Source organism: Lycorma delicatula, chromosome 13, assembly GCF_047948215.1.
Source record: "Lycorma delicatula isolate Av1 chromosome 13, ASM4794821v1, whole genome shotgun sequence".
Taxonomy (NCBI): Eukaryota; Metazoa; Arthropoda; class Insecta; order Hemiptera; family Fulgoridae; genus Lycorma; species Lycorma delicatula.
The window spans coordinates 5,633,159-5,653,283 of record NC_134467.1 but is presented as its reverse complement, the minus strand read 5'-3'; the positions used below and the strand labels follow the sequence as shown (position 1 = coordinate 5,653,283).

General features: G+C 31.6%; 1 protein-coding gene across 5 annotated transcripts in view; it reads right to left on the bottom strand.

The window, feature by feature from the left end:
* Nucleotides 1–20,125, bottom strand: part of LOC142333570 (uncharacterized) — an 85,721-nt gene that overhangs the window by 58,838 nt on the left and 6,758 nt on the right. For 2 of the 5 annotated variants that reach the window (XM_075380874.1, XM_075380878.1), the window contains exons 1-3: nucleotides 18,605–18,741; nucleotides 15,941–16,150; nucleotides 9,069–9,233 (exon numbers count right to left, since the gene is read on the bottom strand). In XM_075380874.1, the coding sequence (XP_075236989.1) occupies nucleotides 9,069–9,107 (39 nt within the window). In that variant the 5' untranslated portion in view covers nucleotides 9,108–9,233; nucleotides 15,941–16,150; nucleotides 18,605–18,741. Of the gene's footprint in view, nucleotides 1–9,068; nucleotides 9,234–15,940; nucleotides 16,151–18,604; nucleotides 18,742–20,125 lie in introns of those variants that run through there. The other 3 variants (XM_075380875.1, XM_075380876.1, XM_075380877.1) reach the window with 3 other exon arrangements.

Genomic DNA, 20,125 nt, shown 5'->3' with positions numbered 1-20,125 from the left:
GAAGAAGAAAAATATTTCCAAGAAAAAAGGCGGACGCGGTATATAATCGGGTCAGTAATCAATAAGGCTGTAGATTTATTACCGTTTGAAGCTCATATTCCAGGTTACAATTATTGCAGTCCTGGCACGAACTTGGATAAGAGGTTGAAGCGTGGTGATAGAGGCATAAATAAATTAAATGAGGCGTGTAAACTGCGCGATATAGCTTATTCGAAATATTCGGATAATAAAACAAGATCTCAAGCCGATAAAGCGCTTGCCGAACGGGCGTGGAAACGTGTGCTCGCGCCGGATAGCAGTTTGACTGAAAGAGCGGCCGCCTACGCAGTAACTAACGCGATGAAACTTAAATCCAAATTTGGCGATCGATTGAGATTGAAGAAATGCGGCGGTACGGCTAAGAAAATATAATCAATTCAATACCAAATCGCGCTTTGTACGATCGCGAAACGATCCGCGGTGTTTTTTATGTCGGACGCTTTACCGAAAAAGATTTGGAAAAATGAATGCTCGATAGTGAATTTAGACGCCTCAAAGGGCCGCGGTACGCATTGGGTTTGTTTCCGAAAAATCGATAAAAATGTAGATTATTTTGATAGCATAGGCGATGCGCATCCGCCTCCAGAACTGATGAATTATTTCAGAAACTCCAACGTAACGTACAATTACCATAGATATCAAACCGACGATGATGTGATTTGCGGTCGATTATGTTTAGAATTTTTATCCGAATAAATTATACGTTTTTTGTTTTCTATTTTTTGTAAAAAGATATGTCGCGTCTATTATCAAGTGATGGTAACAGTTCGATGATTAAAAATCATTTTTTCCTCCGATCGACCTTTCAAAAGGCCAATACGAATCGGGTCTCAAATGGTAGATGACCGCCAACACACGTCGAGGACAACAAAAATAATAAATTTTGTTTCGCTTTGGAAAAGGATGTCATAAAAGATGAAAATAATAATTACGTGTTGACAAAAAAGCATGCATAACAATACCAACAGGTAGTTATGAAATTGAAGATATCAGTAACTATATACAGAATAAAATGAATAAAACCATCATATTGCAAGCAAACCCAAATACGTTACAGTGTGAAATTAAAAGCACCGTATGGATAGACTTTTCGGATACAGATTGCAGTATCGGCAGGCTGTTGGGCTATGGGCCGAGAATTCTCAAAGCGAATGCGACGCATCTTTCGGATGAAATAATAAATATCGCTCCCGTGAATGTAGTACGTGAGAAATGTAACATTATTTCGGGCAGTTATAGAAATGAAAATCAAGACCGCATTTTATATGAGTTTCCGCTGAGTGTAGATCCGGGCGATAAGATTGAACAATATCCTCCTTATACTGAATTTCTACCGGTAGATGTGAGAGCAATTTACGATTTAGTTATATCGTTGACCGATGAAAATTATAATTTATTAAATTTGCGCGGCGAACGAGTAAACATCATGTTGGTTTTGAAAGAATCAAGGACCCATCGGAGTTTCTGAATAGAATATTGTAATTTTATTTTTATTTTTGTTATTTTAGATAGATATGCCGCTAGTACTTGAAAGTGATGATGAAATTGGTGTTAGAAACCGTTACAAATTGACCGAAGAAAGGGTTAAAAATTAAAATCTTTAGGTTTTGAAATCGTCGAAGGGAAACTTAAAAGTACCATTACGTTATTGAAATAAAAAATTAAACTTTTTCTATAGAGATGAATTATTTAACAGTTAATAAGATAGCGCCGTTCAGATGAGTCCCTAACATATAATCAATTCACAATCATCCTTAGCGAATAAAATCGAAAAGGAGATTAAAATCCCAATAAATCAACCGGACGCGTATACCGTTCCGGGTGAAAGTTATTTGATTGTTTCCGGCAAACTCGCCGGAACGGACGGAAAAAAATCGACTACTTCAGAATTAGTTAATTTTGGTGCGGCCTTCTTATTCCAGGATATACGATATCTTATTAACGCGCAAGAAGTAGCTTCGGTGAGAAATGTAGGCGTGACAACTGTTATGAAAAATGCTCTTTCAGTGACAAATTCTACGTTGACATCTGCCGAAATAGCGGGATGTATTTTTGGAAAAAATAAAGTCGATTTAGATGAAAATGGTAATTTCAATTTACGCATACCGTTATCGATGCTGTTGGGTTTCGCTGAAGACTATAAAAAAATAATCATAAACAACAGACAAGAATCGGTGTTGAGACGTATTACGCGATACGCGCTACGGTTCCCGACCACAAATCTAAGATAGAATTAACAGACATCGTGTGGGATGTCCCGTACCTCAAGGTGGCGCCCGAATATGAATTGGAACTAGCTAAAATAAGAGATCAAAATAAGGATGTGCGTATGGCGTTCAGAGAGTGGGACCTTCAGGAAAATACGGCGGTTCCTCAAACGAATTCTTTTATATAGAATGTGACAACGTTGTCGCAAATAGATAAACCGCGCTATGTTATTGTAGGTTTTCAAACCGATAGGAAAGACAAAGCCATGAAGGACGCGTCAGAATTCGATTCGTGTAACGTTAAAAATATTTGTGTAATGATCAATTCGAATAAATATCCGTATGAAGATTTACGAGGGAACCAAGCGATGATGTATAGAATGTTTATTAATTTTCAAAAATCATATTATAAAAATATAGATTCGCCGTACACGTTTTCCGATTACAAAACCAAATATCCTTTATATGTGATCGACTGTTCGCGTCAAAATGAATCCGTAAAGACTGGTGTAATCGATTTGAAGATTGAAGTTGAAGCGGAAGAGAATTTTAAACGAAATACAGTCGCATATTGTTTATTGCCCTGTTTTCTTGCCCTTCCGTCCAAAGTTTGCAAGTTTCTCGCGTGGAAATATCTCAAATATTACGAAATATTTTTTTACCCGTACGGAGGACAGATAACCGATTATAACTACTATTTTTAAGATGGAAACCGACTTTTTTGAAACCCGTATACTTCAAATTATTAAAAGTTTTGAATCCTGTACTGACCAAACTGTTGCTCTGCAGAGATTACAATACAGTGACGTTTTTAAAAATTGAAGAGACTTTGATTGTTATTTGTCACAAGAAGGATAATGAACGCAGTAGGGCTAGACGGGAAGTATTCGGTGTAGTGACCGGTTAGTATTGTAGATGAAAAAAGCCAGTAGCGTAATATTCGTTGAAATAATTACATAATGATTAAAATCTATCATATAAAAAGAAAATAGAGAAAAAAACTTTTAGAGGTAATTATTATTTATTAAAATTTTTGGTGGTAGCTTTGAGATGAATCGCTAGAAAACATTTGTCGTTGGGGATATATACTATATTTTTGTAATATATGTTTTATATTTGTAAAAAATGTTCCAAGCGATGATACTGAGTGTCACCTGAATTTGCGTCAGTCGCAAGAACTTTGACAGCAACGTTTTGCACATTGTTGTCAACGGCATTGATTTCTGTCGAACGTTCGGCCTTAAGTTCATCGATATTGAGGGTTGTAACATTTGTTAAGAAATTTATTAATCTATATATATATATAAAAATATAAATGAATGTTTGTCTGAGTGAAACTGCTCGAGAGGTAGTTGTTTCTTGGAAAGAGCTTCGGTAGTACAAGAAAAAATATGTATCTTGATTTATTCAACAGATTGCTGCTCGATCTTTATAGTCTAAGCGATATATTTTTTTTACGATTTTCATTTCTACTAAGGTTAGCGTGCTTTTAATTTTTGTTATTTTAATTAAAGACATATTTTAAAATGTATCTGTTTTTTTAGATATTGCGGATATTTTAATTAACGCTTTAAAAACTATCGAATAAATTGATAATTTTTTAAAATATAAATACAAATTTTCTGTATAGTTTAAAAATCACTTAACAGTAAAATCATTAAAAAAAACCGTTTAAACATCGGTTGAAAATTAGCAAATAAAAAATGAGAAATATCAAATTTCTCTTCTGTAAAATCGCTAGTTTCTTGATATTTTGTCTTCTACGTAAATAAAATAATATGCACATAAAACATCCGGTTTATTTAAAGGAAATTCTATTAAAATATTTTATTAATCAGAAAATTGTTTGTTTAAAGAGTTAAAACTTTCTAAACAAATAACTCACATTAATTTTGCCTTTTTTTTATCGTTCTATCTATTTTGTTTCGAAGCCTATCATTAGAAATATTAACATAATATAAACCAAAATGTTACACACATCACAACACTTTTATCATCCCTTCCGTTCGTATAATAAATTTTATACCGCATTGCTAGGCTATCTACTTTCTTCAATTACGGTATACATACCGCAATTACAAATAATTTAAAAAATATACAAAAAAACTAAATGCAGTTTTCATTATTACTATTATTTTTTATAATTATTATTATTATAGTGAAATAAATTTTCCTTCGTTTTTATTCACCGTAAATTATTTGCAAAGAGTTTAATTTTAAATCTAACAGACTGATAATAGAAATGTAAATAAGAAACCAGGAACGAAAAAATAATAATAAAAAGGACACGTACGGTAAGGTCTCTGAAGTACACAGATCGGAAGGTGCGATGTAAGGACACAGACAGACATCAAGGTCGGATGGACAGGTCATTTTAGGTAATTTCCTCTGTAACAAACAACACGTTCGCGCCCGCTTTCATTTAGTAAGATTTACCAGCCTTGTTGTCAGTTTGACTCTTTATTGATACGCTGTTGTAAATTGTTAACTTGCTTTCAACATCGTGTACGCACAGTTTATATAGTCGATCCGGTACAATAATACAACATACACCGATCTATCGATCACAACGTATTTACTACACCGTAAAGACCTTACTTCGATCCTCGGAGACCTTTCTATTCAAAAATTATTTAATTGCTTTTTGCCGGTATTATATTCTTAGAATTCGATACGATGTCCTTGAATGAAATACCTACATTTTACAAAAAATAGTTTTAATAATCGACTATTTGATTTTATAATAAGAAGCTTCGATATTCTGACCGTACAATTTTTAAATCTCAACTAACGCATTATTTTAATATTTACGTCGATTATATTTAATATATATTTATATATATTTGAAATCGTACAATAAACCCGCTTAGTATCATATAAGTCATATTTGTTATTTATTTATTTATACACCGACCGACTGCAGTAGCAGTAAAATAAATGTACCCGGTAATAGAAAAATGAGAACAAAAATGTTGAAGATATTAACATTTTTGCTGCTGTTTTTAGTTAAAGGAAAATATACATAAGGTGTCGTCCAAAAGCCAGTAACCCGGTTTTAAGTTGTTCTCACTCCTACCTCTCATCTATATAACAAGGTGTAACCGAGCGAATCACCCCTATTTCTGGTTATGTAATGCCTATTATCCTGCTTCTTTTTTAAAAAACAAAGAATTATAATTTTTTATATAAACGTACATATTTACATGATTATGTAGGAACTCTTTAAGTTAGATAATATGTGGATAAAGGTTAGTTTAATTTTCACATTTTATTTATTACAAAATTTTTTCAGCTTTTTTTTTGTATGGAAGGATACAAAAAAACTATCAAGGACTGTAACCCCTCCGAACTAAGGGTAAATAAGTACGCTACGCAAAATTATTACAAGTGTAGTAAGCTACCTAGTGTTTATTTTTTCTTCTAAATTAGAACGGTTTTTTTTTAATATAAAAAAAAGATTTATGGAAAAAAATTATTTTTTAAAACAAAAGTAAATTCACTTACACTTAAAATATCATTCGCAGGTTCCTTTTGTACGAGTATTTATGTCATCGTTACACGCATTTTTTATGCTAATATAAACAATATTAATCGGCTGTTGTTTGGAAAACGGTAAATATTAATTTACTCATCTGCAACCTTCTAAATAACATATCGTAATCTTATATTATACCTCTACCCTGTTCTAAGACAAACTGAAGTCAGGGGGGACAAGAAAATTATCAGTAACCAAAAACTGAATTCTGTTGCCTAGAAAAATTCAATACCAAAAAATTATAAAACTAATTATTTTGCGTTATATATTTATATCGGTATATGTACAGTTCTGACCGGCAATGTAGCTCAGAAGGCAACCGGGTTCTTTATCCAAATAAATAAAGAGATTCTATCGGTTTAAATTTGTAAACTAATAAAAAATGAAGTTTATTTTATCAGCACCTCATCCCATCTAAGTTACTTTGATATGAACTTTAACTGCTAGTGTATTAAAAAATAAATAAAAAATACTTTTTAAGAGAATTTTGACATCGTATTAAAAAACGAATAATACAAATGGAAGAATAAAAAATATCGGCTGGACAGTTTGATGCGATAGACGTAAGATCTAGAATTTGTACAAAAACAGTACTATTTTGTAGATTTGTTATTCGGTTTTTCCCAGGGTAACAGGTCGCAATCAAAGACGGTAATAAAATATTAAAGCGTTGATGGTAAGGATGACGATGATAATAGGTGTAGATGCAAATAAGTATCGGACAATAGTTTCACGTTAATCGCCCCCGTCTCGTAACGGAACAGTGCTGTTAGTTGTTTGTATTTCTCCGGTTGTACTCCGATATTTGTTCCCACAGTCGCACCGCAATTCTATAACAAAAATTATTAATTAGCCCTCCTTCCCTTCTCTTCGTCTTTTCTTTCGGTCGTTCATTCGTTCTTTAATTTTCTTTCTCTAAACCGAATTCACTCGTACATCATTTTATTTCTATTCTTTCTTTTACACGAGATCTAATGTCGTAAGTAAAATGCGTTGTTTCTACACCGGCACGCGTGAATTCACAAAAAGGTAATGTTAACCTTCATAAATCAGATGAAACGATTTATTTTTTTACTGTCAATATCAACCGACTCCCTCCCGCTCGTAAAATTTATAACGTATCGGTTATAAATTACTTAACAGCCGGCAAAAAAGTTTTCGATATTTTCCTGGCATTAATTATTTTCATACGGTGGAAAAATAATGATACGTGAAAAAAGTTAACTAAAATTTATTTTTTCGGCTTGGATATTTATGATGGTTTACTGTAAAATTATCGTGTGTTTAAATAAATTTTTTAAATTCAAAAAATCCCCTCCTCCAAAATTTCCCTCTAATCGCCTCCATAAAAATCATCTTCCAAGCAATTTTTTTGATTTTTCTAGTTTCTTTGTTAAATGAAAGAAACTAAAAAAAATTACACTAAAAAATATACGGTCGATAAAATGATACCTAAGTTTATTTTTTGGGTGTCGGATTGAATTGAAATAAAACTTTATTCTAATACTGTTATTAAAAGCTTATTACTTAAACTTTTAATAGCGTTAAAATTTTAAATAGACCAAATAAAGCTTTACAAAATTCAAAAAATCGATATTTTTAAAATTTGATCGGGGGCCCACCACACCCACATTGCCACCAAAGTATTTTTTGGAAGCTCACTTGTACTACTACTATGTCAAGGAAGATATAAAAATAATTTTATTTCTTCCTAAAAAAACTGTTAAAAAATATACGATAAATAGAAAGATAGCTTTTTAGTTTTTTTGGGGGAAAGGAGGGTTAATTTTGAGGCAAAAACTTTATTTAAAATTGTAAAATAAGCATGTACATATGTACCGAGTTCAATATGAAATGGGGTAATGTTAGTAAAATTTTGAGAAAACCGACCTCAAAAAACTATTTACTCCCATGGCGATATTGACCCCAATATGTGTTATAGTCATGATACCAAAGAAAGCAGGGGCAGACAAATGTGAAGAATACAGAACAATTAGTTTAACTAGTCATTCATCAAAAATCTTAACTAGAATTCTATACAGAAGAATTGAGAGGAGAGTGGAAGAAGTGTTAGAAGACCGATTTGGTTTCAGGAAAAGTATAGGGACAAGGGAAGCAATTTTAGGCCTCCGATTAATAGTAGAAGGAAGATTAAAGAAAAACAAACCGACATACTTGGCGTTTATAGACCTAGAAAAGGCATTCGATAACGTAGACTGGAATAAAATGTTCAGCATTTTAAAATAATTAGGGTTCAAATACAGAGATAGAAGAACAATTGCTAACATGTACAGGAACCAAACAGCAACAGTAATAATTGAAGAACATAAGAAAGAAGCCGTAATAAGAAAGGAAGTCCGACAAGGATGTTCCCTATCTCCGATACTTTTTAATCTTTACATGGAACTAGGAGTTAATGATGTTAAAGAACAATTTAGATTCAGAGTAACAGTACAAGGTGAAAAGATAAAGATGCTACGATTTGCTGATGATATAGTAATTCTAGCCAAGAGTAAAAAGGATTTAGTAGAAACAATGAACGGCATAGATGAAGTCCTACGCAAGAACTATCGCGTGAAAAAAAACAAGAACAAAACAAAAGTAATGAAATGTAGTAGAAATAACACAGGTGGACCACTGAATGTGAAAATAGGAGGAGAAAAGATTATGGAGGTAGATGAATTTTGTTATTTGGGAAGTAGAATTACTAAAGATGGACGAAGCAGGAGCGATATAAAATGCCGAATAGCACAAGCAAAACGAGCCTTCAGTAAGAAATATAATTTGTTTACATCAAAAATTAATTTAAATGTCAGGAAAAGATTTTTGAAAGTATATGTTTGGAGTGTCGCTTTATATGGAAGTGAAACTTGGACAATCGGAGTATGAAGAAAGAAGTGTTTGGAAAAATATGGTTAAAAGAAGAGACAGACGTATAGGCCACATACTAAGGCATCCTGGAATAGTCGCTTTAATATTAGAAGGACAGGTAGAAGGAAAAAATTGTGTAGGCAGGCCACGTTTGGAAAATGTAAAACAAATTGTTAGGGATGTAGGATGTAGAGGTTATACTGAAATGAAACGATAAGCACTAGATAGGGAATCTTGGAGAGCTGCATCAAACCAGTCAAATGACTGAAGACAAAAAAAAAAAATGAATTCAGTAGCACATGAAAGTGCTACATATGATTAGGAAGAAAAAACCAAGTATATTCTGGAAGAAAGGTAGAGTTGCTATCACTTCACCTCAAAGGTAAACATAATAATGATAATTATAATAACAATACCTGGTTGAAACAACTGTTGTAGAGTTGTATATATTTCATGGTAATCACGTACTCTAGGAACAACAAATGTAATGGATAAAAATGTTTTACATCGTAACTGTCATGGCGATCCTGATGTAGTCAATGGCAACTTTTCTTTTCACTTGCGATATGCATATGTAAAACCTGAAAAATAAAAAAATGTATTACATAATTATAACAATACTAGTAAAATAAATTCCGGTATTTCCAATAAAGTCCGGTATAACAGACCTGAGTAAAGATTCCTGCCAATTAACAAGAAAGTAGTAGAAAATATAATGGGAGGAATCCAGAAGGGGACTAAAAGGGATCCTTTTTCTAAAGCTAACAGGTCCATTTACAACAAACAAACAACAAAGAACAATAGTTCTTTTTAATACCGCCCAACAACACACCTACCACAGATGTTGTTCCACGAGAAGAAATACCAGACCAGGGTGGGAATGTATGGGAAAATGTCTCTGAAAATCACTATCATGCTTCAACTTGGGTCTGGTTCTGTAAGTAAAGAGGATAAGAGTATAAATACCCCAGGGAAGGCAAGGTGAGTTCAGTTTTGAAAAAGGGAGGAGTTATTACACAAGTCAGTGAAGAAGTGAGATTGTGCATATTTGACCATGTGAAGTGACATCTCAAGCATTCCGTGAGGACAGTAGGAGGCCGCAGGAGGTTGTTCGGTGAGTGACTATAGAAAATTAGTGAAAGAGATAAAGTATTGAACTCATTTATAAATTATTAGGGTAATTTTATTTGTGAACAGGAAAGGTATTTGAATGAATGAACTTTGGGCTAATATTATCTTCATAGTAATACAAAACCAGTTGTTAGAGGTGTAAATATTAGTGGTCATGATAATGTCTTTTGTCAATGGGCTGAATTCTGGTTTTTAATATTTAACTACCTGCAAATAAATCCTGATCTTACTTTAAATTCTATTTTGTATGTAATCATTGTTTATTACAATTACTGACAGTTGTCATTATTTTTATTATAAATGTTTGTTATTGTTGATTGGTCTTATTTTATTTATGTTCTATACTGTTAAACTAATAAATTGTAATTATATAAACATTCTCAAACATTTCTCAATATCCTGAGCGAGCCATGAACATGCGACAGTATAATGTTAAAAGATCTGCTGTTTATAGCAATAGTAACTGAATGTAGATGGTGAAATACTAGTAACCAAGTTATGTTTACGAAACTAGTGTGTGTAGATAATCAAAGTTAAACACAATGCTAGGTGCAGTTCCACTGCACGTTGTTGGAATTAATTAGTCAGTGACTAATGACCTTATCAATCAATGCCAGTTAAATAAAGAGTAGTATTTTAAAGAGTAAAGCCTTAATAGCCAAACCTATGCTTAAGCTGGTTTTTATACATCACCACCAAGAACACTAGTTCGGTTTCATAAAACGTTGATATTTTTGAGTGACAATTAAAAATTGATCTAACTGATCTCTTAGCAATAGATCCAAATAAAATAAAATTAATATAATATGAACCTTAAGGAGTTTCATCTAATTAACAGAGGTTTTGTTAATATCAAATCAAGTTCCATACAGTGTTCTGAAAAAATACCCTTCTCGGCATTTCATGAGAATGTCCTGAATTTGAATCCCGGTCAGGAACAGGGTCTTTTCATACGCTACCAACTTTCCATCAGGCTAATGAACATAATTTTTGATTCCCACTCTTTCATAACAAAAAAATACATATAAATTGTCATTAGTTTTCTTGTTTTTAAAGTAATTACTTTATTTGAAATCACTAAAGCTTCTTTTCCATATTTAAATTAAGAGGGACATCCTGAACTAGTACAGACCAACACCCACCATGTGACAGTTACAGTCGCCACACCACCTCCTCCGTACCTAGCCCTTATGGGCTTTTATTGGGGGTCATTTTTAATACCTCGGTTATGACAGCTTCCAGTCTTAACCTAGGCCAGGATGCCACCAATATGAATGCCAACAGCAACATTCACATCGATGTACTACTAACTAAGAACTCTAATGAACAAAACACATCTCAAGTCTTAAACAAGACTTTTTTGTATCTGACCCCGCATAATCCGAGATGGCCGGTCACACATTCTTAAGACATGACGGATTAGAACCACCTTTGGTAGTATTCTTCAAAAATGAACTTTCCATTTTTATTGTTTCTTAACTGCACAGAAGTTTAGAACTCCTGAAAAAGGACGACAGTTAGAAGTTGTACAATTCTGGCATCAGCTATACAACCGGCACTACCAGTTACCGGAGGAATTCCATTTTAGTTCACTTCTTAGAAAACAGACAACTTAGATTATATGAGCGTATGGAAGGAATGAATGATACGAGTATGTCAAAATGAATACTGAAGAAGAGACTGGATGAATAGTGAACAAAGAGAGGCAAAGAATGGATTTAAAAAAAACCTGAATAGAATATGTGGAAAGAGAAGTAAAGAGATAAGAGAAGATAAGGAGATGCCAACGAAGAGGGGAGAGAATAAAATTTGTCTGAATATTCTGCAACTCCAAGGAATGTAATGAGATATTATGACAAAAAAAGGTGAAGAAAAGAGACAAAAAGGTGGCATTAACAGAGGTTGAAAGTATATAAGAAAGATAAGAATAACTAACATAAAAGTTATAATATTGTAATAAAAAGGAACGATAAACAAGTTAACTTAAGACAGAAATCTAATTAACAGTTCAAAACAAAAGCTATAAAATGTAAACTTTTCCTGCATTTAAAAAGTTTTAAATTACAAGTACATTAAAAAAAGAAGGATTTGTTGCTAATAAAGCTAAACTTTTTAGAAACTTTGTTTAGAAATAGCAAAAACTATCTATTTATTAATTAACAAATTTAACACATTGTGACAAGACTGACATAAAGCTCACACAAGTGTTAGAATGGAAATAACTGTTTTCAGTTGTTAACATCAATTTGATTAATGACTATAATAATAAAATGAATTTCCTTTAAATCAGTCGCACTAATTTTCAATAGATTACTGCTGAAATATTAATTTACCTTAAACCAATAAAATGATTGATCGCTACTAAATAAAAACAATTCACTGGAAGGGGTTATTCACAAAATAATTTTTTTACCAAAAAGGAGGTTTCCAATATGTAGTTAAAATTGATCACTGGGAGATGGGGCAGTATCAATTAACAGGATATCCTTTGTCTATTTTGGTTTAGGGTACAATGAAATTTTCTTGTTTTTTAACAAAAGCTTTTCTAGGGTTAGGTGAATGAGACTCAGTAAAATTTCCGAGATGCTCTACATAAAGTAGAGCATCTCATAGATAACAAATAACAAACAATAAAATTAAACAATAGATAATAATAATAATAATAATAATAATAATAAATAAATAACAATAAAAAATAATAATAGATAACAAATAACAGATATAAATGGATAAAAAAATAGAAAATTAAATTTCATCTGACTGTTATTCAACAGTCTATTAACTTCAACAATAGCATAGTAGTTCGTATAACAATACTGTTGTCATGTCATGTCAGGTCTGCAAACTGGTAATTTGTAATGTTTTTTTTTAAGATTTTAATTTACATTTTCAGTGACAAAGAGCAAAGTTTTGGCTTTTACAAGAGCAATGACCCCTAGATCAAAGATTGTAATTGATGATTATTCTATTGAGTACGTCAAGTGTTTTAACTTTCTTGGATGTAACAAATCTTATCACAGTAAGGTTAAAATAAACAATAAGACCGAACGAGTCAACAGAATGAATAGCGCAGTGAAACATGCTTAAAAATAAAATAAGATGAGAAATCCTCCTGAAATTTATCAGGTAATGTCAGTTCCAGGTTGTTTATTGTCCAAGACATGGACAATAAGATCGGCTCACAGGCAAACACTGTAAAACAGAGAGATGAGGTTCTTGAAAGCGGTTGTAGAATATCCAAAGTTGAACAGAAGGTATAATGAGTATACAAGCAAGTACTGAACATTTTTAATTTAAATGCTAAAATTAATGATTATACATAACAACAGCTCTATACATAAGAAGAATGGATGCAGACTGAATTCTAAAAATTATTAAGGAATATGAACCAATAGGGAAGATAGGTTTCGGGTGATTGAAGAAGAGATGAAGGAATTGGTTTTAGATGAGAGATCAATGGATGACGAAAATATCCAACAAGGCATATACTTAAATAAAACAAGTATAATTTAAAATTATTTACTCTGATGAACCCTTTTCCAAAAAAACTTCAGTTTATTTTAAAATATCACATTATTATAACTTTTAGTAAACTATGTAGAATGTCGAGTAGCGTAGAAATTCTTCCCGTGCTCGTGACAAGATGTGTATTTTACACGATCTTGGTGCGATAATTTACCCTATAGATTTTTTTTCGGACCGGCAGATATTCTTTTTTGAATACGGGCTGTGGCCTACGGAGTCCTGACGAAAGTTCGCCTATTTGGTTTTGAGTTTGAAACGGACTCCGTTGTGCGCCGTTTTTTAACCGAATCGTGCACTACTCTTTATCGAGGGATACTGACGTTCGAAAACTTAGCGAAAATATTTTACGTTTCTCTTGAAAGGATCCAACGCTTCCTCGATGGAATACTGTATTTTAGGATAAACATGATCGTAAAGAACGAAACTATATCGCACTGTAGCAGGAACAGTTTACAACCGACAAAAATAGACTATTAGTAATAGCAGTGTTAAACGCGACGCTAAAATAACTGCAGTTCGAGCTGATTAGATTTGATTTTAAGTCGCTCGCCCGGTATTACAATATTGAAAAAGCTGCTTCAGAAGACCTTGTATTTTTCTCAAAAGTCTGCATAGGTGTATATTTATTTATACATATATTCAAATATTAATCCTTTTAGGCCTTTTTTTGAAAAAACGTGCTTAAATCAAAATATGAATTTATATAGCAATATGTGAATTTTTCTTTTGTACCGGTAAATGATTCGTGTGATTTAGTAAATTAAAAATTCTGATGTTTCCCCGCATTTAGATTATGAACGGTAACATTTGTTAAGAAGTAAAGAAGAAGTAAACGTATTTAATATTTTAATAAAAATTAAAAATTGTAATTATGTAGTAACGGATTTCTTAACGGACGTTCGCACGCACGCGCGGGTGTGCGTGCGTGCGAACTCTTGCATTACTGATAAAGACATATACACATATAGTTTTATCAAGCTGTAACATTAGATTTTATTAAATAATAGAAAGCTTCAACAACCCCTTGTAAATAAATTTGTACCTTCAAAACTAGATTGTATGTTAGTTAAATCTAGTTTTGAAGGTACAAATTTATTTACTGTAATACATAATTTGTGCTAGATTTAAAAAAATTCAGATTATAATAAAAGCGAAATGTTTAATAAAAAAATTAAATATAAATAAAATAAATGTAATAAGTAAATTCTTTATAGTAATAAATGCTTTAATAGAAAAACAATAGTTCGATAGGCAATGATAAAATAAAACAATAATTTATAAACTTGTATGGTTCATACGCTCTGAGGTAATTATTTTTTTGTTTAATTTTATTGGGATGACGCATAGTAAAAACAACTTGTCAGTCTGACTACTGCGACGATGGTGCTGGGAGAGGGGGGAGATGAAACAAATCCAGCAGGTGGCTAACTTCACTCTGATTGGCTACTCTCGGACAGTACTGGTCACGCGATGGTACAACAATTCAAATACAACCGTAAATGTGCGTACATGTGTACGTACGTGTGTGTGTATTACTGTCGAATAACAAAGTTAATATCCCTATTATATTTCTTATATAGACGTTCGATATAATTAAATTAAATAAAGATTTGTTGATCATTTTATATCTATTATTACATTTTATTTAAAATAATAATTAAAATCCCTTAATTTTAATAATTTTTTTAAAAATATTACGATTAAATTTATCAGTTTTGTAAAGTAATTTACAAAAAAAATTCTAATATTACATAATAACAGATAAAATTTTTCCAGTTTTATTTACAATTCGACCTAGTAATCTTTATTAATGCTATTTCCTAACACGTATTAATACCTAATACATTTTTATATTTATTTATTTATTTGTATGGGCAATAGACCCACATTCAGTTCGTCACGTACTTTTATTTCAAATTTTAGCGTATAAAAAAGCCAATTCTGACCGAAATTTGAACATAGAACTTTCTGTCTACCTACAATTCTGGTGTCTTTTGCCAATGTTTTTTACATTACTATTATTTTTGTTTTTACTTTTTATTCTCGTAAATACAAGTTTAAAATTATAATTTATCACCGATAAATTTCAAGCATTTTAAAATACGAAATTTAATATTCCAGAAACGAATAAAAGTGAAATACAAAATACCGTAAGAATTTGGTACGAAATTATATACTTATTTAGAGAATACGATTATCAAAAGAAGAGTCGCTCTTGGAAAGTAATAAAACATCACAATCACTATCATCACCCCGTCTCTTAAACCTCACTCTGTCCCAGACAGCGCGAAAATTCTCTAACACTCTCTCTCTCTCTCTCTCTCTCTCTCCTCTCTCTCATTCTCTCTGTGGGTGCGTGTGAGCGCGTTTTTACACATTAACCGTACTTTGCTTAACCCACGAGTACGGTACGTTTAGATTGTGCGATAATTATTTTTTCTATTTTATTTGGTTAATTATTTATCGGCCGATTAACCTAAAATTTATAAACAAGCGTGTAACTTTTGTTTATTTTTGGGGGATACTATGTAGCCGGTGTTATAAATAGAAAATGCAGTACGTGATAAGAAAACAAAAATAATAACACTTATTTTAAGCTATATTAAAATAATATTAATATAAAGAAACTTACCTCGATTAATAATGAAGGTCATTAAACACCAAAACAAAATAAACAACGTATAAGAAATAGTTAAACAAGAATGACCGCAGACACGAGGATCCAAATTGCATATGCAAACTGCATATCACACGCCATCTGTAATGTCGCTAGATTCCATAAGCTTTCGTTCTCTGCCACGCACGTTATTTTTCTGTCGCTTCAAACAACGTCCGAACAAATCTGCAAAATAAATTATGAAAATTGGCGCGCCAACTAAAATGTATTACCTACACTGTACTGTTTCTCCTCTCATAATAACAACCGACAGTATAGCATTAATGTTTTACAGATTTGAAAACTTTTAATTTTACAAAATAATAACTGAAACCAAATTTTCGCTTAAACCTATGTATACAAAGTTAACAAAGGAACGTAACCAACGTTAAACTTTAATGTTAAGGTTTTCAGTTATTTCCTTTTATTCGAACCCGGGACCTCCGGATAAAAGGCCCCGCAATTAGTCGAAAAATGTTTGAGATATGGAGGTCCGAATAATCGACGTTTTAACAAACATTTATCTCAGATTATATTTAATTTGAATCACAATTTTGTAACAAGAAAATCTCTGATAATTCGAGTACTTAAACAAGCAATAGTTTATGTAAATTTTACGGATAAATAAAATATGTAATCCGGTTAACCGAGAGTCGGATGTATAAAATCAGTGATTATTTTACTAATTGTATTATAACAACATAAAAAAAAATTAAAATAAACAAAAAAGTTATCACGTATGATTTTTAAGTTTTTAACACTGATACATAAACGATAAATATCAAAGTTCATTGACCTTATAAGTTCATTGACCTTGTTGTCAAACAAAGAATTTAACACGATTTAATTTTTTTTTTTTTTTTTTAATATATAAATATAAATAATAGTAAAATAATAATATGATTCATTATTAAATTTAAAAAAAAAATAAATAATAAAAATTTTACGAAAAATATTAAAAATTATTTTTTTCATTCATCTTCCTTACTGGTTAGCTTGGAAGATGTGTTCTATGTGTTGAATAACTCAAACGCAACGCAGTAAATTAACTGATGCCGATCTTGGCTGCCAAAGGGCCAGGGGGGAAGGAAAAGTCAGGATAATTGGCAACATAGGCACCTGTTGTAGTCACAATGTTAGAGCTGCGATTATATACCACTCCGTATTAAGAATAGTATTAGAAGAGAAGAGAAGTAAGAGAGAGAGAGAGACCCTCTGTCTCGCTTCCTCTCCATCATTGATCCCCCGACCAAACCCTCTCTCAATTTCTCTCAATCACCCTCGCTCTCTCACACTACCCGCTCTGTCTCTCACTCGACCCCTCTCTCTCCCAGTCACTCTCTCACTCTCCCCCTCCGTCAATCTCTCTCGCTGTATGCGGTGGGCTACTTAAACATGTTTGTATTTTTTCAATTTTCTCACTCAAAGTGCATTTTTACAAAAACTTTGTAATAAAAAAATTGACCGTTAAGGTTTTCGACACTTTTTAAATTTATTAATGCCATTCCGTTCGTGAAAAAGCTTTAAAAAATTTCTCGTTGGAATTATAACAAAAAAACGGTAACTGTAAATGAAAAATTTACGTAAAATTTAACCTCTGATCCAAAGATTTTTCCCGACGAGAAGAAAAGTTACAACGTCGTTTGTAGTAATAAAAAATTACGCGTATAGAATTTTATTTCGAAAATACGAGTACATCGTTAAATTATGTTACTTCATAAATTGTTAGCTTAAAAATTATAAAGTAAACACGGGAAATGTTAAATATAAAAATTTGTAATGACTGTTTGTTGTATATATGTCGTACACTTTTTACGAATAATTTCTGCTTTAAATACTATGTACGCATAATTATTAAGATATATGACAATTACCCGGGGTCGAACTCAGAACCTCACATAAATTATAAATATCGGTCGCCTTCTACAAACTCGCTACCGATGTTTTTTTCTTTTCTTACGATTAATTATTGTTAAATATATATGTTAAATAAAAAATACGCCGATAGATTTCTAAAAATATTTTTACGAATTTATTAAAATGATTATTTGTAGCTTTCTTTCCTATCAAAAATTATTTTTTTCAAATTTTTGTGTTATTCCCGAGAATACACTCATTTATGAATATTTAACGACATTAACCCAGATCGGTGAAGAAACGGTAAGCTATTTTGGATGTCGAACCCAGGAGCTCCAGAGTAAATCAGTATATTCTTTATAACGATACAGACGCGAATTATTTTCTCGCTTAGCACGATTCATTCTCGTTATCAGACTTAAAACTTAATATATCTAATATATCACTCACGAAATACCCTTTGCTTATATCAGTTTAGTTAAATATATACACCGTTAATGACCAAATAACCTAAAATACAACCATATAACTTGTTTCTCTTTATTTATTTTTTTCGATAGTGTTTACCCGCCATTTAGTACTTGGATAAATTATTAATTGATAAATACAACAAATTTATTGATTTATTATTATTAAATTTAGTTTGTAAAAATCAATCGGCGTTAACTGGAATCTAACATTTTTAATCTAATAAATAATTTGAATAATACATACACAGAATAAAACAACTGCCAATTATTGTCTAAAAAATGTAATAATATTAACAAAATAAATAAAACTCACCTTAAATCAGTAATAAGGAATATCTCAATAAAAAGATGAAATTTGGATAACGTTACATGTGGATTAGGACTAAACAACACTGTTATATGAAGACAATTTCACTGCGTATTCAGTCGCCTATCTACCGATAATTCCCGCCAATAACTAACTACAAGACAAAACATCTCGGTGAATTTCTTTAGTTACACAACACATAATGCTTCTCATCGTCTCCCCACTCCGGAATGACGTCATCGATAGACTAATTTGGTTCGCAAACTGTTTCATTCATCATCAAATTTTTTTAACATAAGATCATCCATCATTACACGTCGTCTAATATTAAATTGTTTTTAAAATTTACTATCAATGTTGCCGAACTTATAATTAGATAAAATATTAAAGAGAATAAATTTTCACTTAAAACTATAAATGGAGAACAGCCAACCGTACACAAAGGGGTAATAACGAGATTCTTACTTATTATTTAATTACATGTAATAATCATTTTATATACGTAATCAAGTTCAATATATAAAAAAATTGTAGTACAATACAATTTTGTTATTAAGTATTACTATATTTTTTAAATATCAAATCAGGAATTAAAAAAAAACAGTATTAATCTTTTTTAGATGTAACATGACTCCGTGCTATTAAAGAGGTAGCTACTTTACCTGCTAGACTAAAAGTTCCAGATTCGATACCCGGTTACATCTAGGAAATAGGACCTCAGAAATGGGTCAGAAAAAAAAGAAAAAGATTAACCGGATTAAAAAAAAAACTGAAGGTACTGGGTTCGGCTCTTTGAATTAACGTTTTTTTGTTTTTTTTTTTTAATATTCATCTTAATTTGCACATAAAAATAATTCTTAACCCGACAAGAAATTCAAAAACAAATAAATAAAAACCATCAAACAAAGCTTAAAGTTGCTTTAAGTTGTTTTATTTTATATTTTTGACTTTATTTCCTGCCAGTGGGTAAAGGGATATATAAAAGCGATAAGACTCTGTTAACCTTGAACGTACGTGATTGGAGTGAGGAACGGTTACATAACTCTGTACAGCAACAAAACGTTGATGAGACAGGGCGGTAAGGAACTTTTATCTTCATCACGCATTATAAAAATAAATATTCATAATCTATTTCATCTTAAATAATTTATTAATATCAATTGACAACATTAACATCCAGTTATTTTTTCTTTTTAATTATGAAATAAGAATGGCAGTTAACGGTTTGGAAAGAAACGTAGTTATTATTACTTTTTTTTTTTTTTTTTAACCTCCGGGATCACCGTTAGGTATTCCTTTCAGAGAATAGGATGAATGATTTGTAGCGTGTGTGAAAATGCCATGCCTGACCGGGATTTGAACCCGGGATCTCCGGATGAAAGGCCGAGACGCTACCATTCGCGTCACGGAGGCCGATTATACTTAGTATACTTGATTACTTTTTTTATAATCGTCATTTATTTTTCTCGGAAAACCACAAAAAAATTCATTTAAAATAATGTAATTCTAAAATAAAATAAAAGTTTA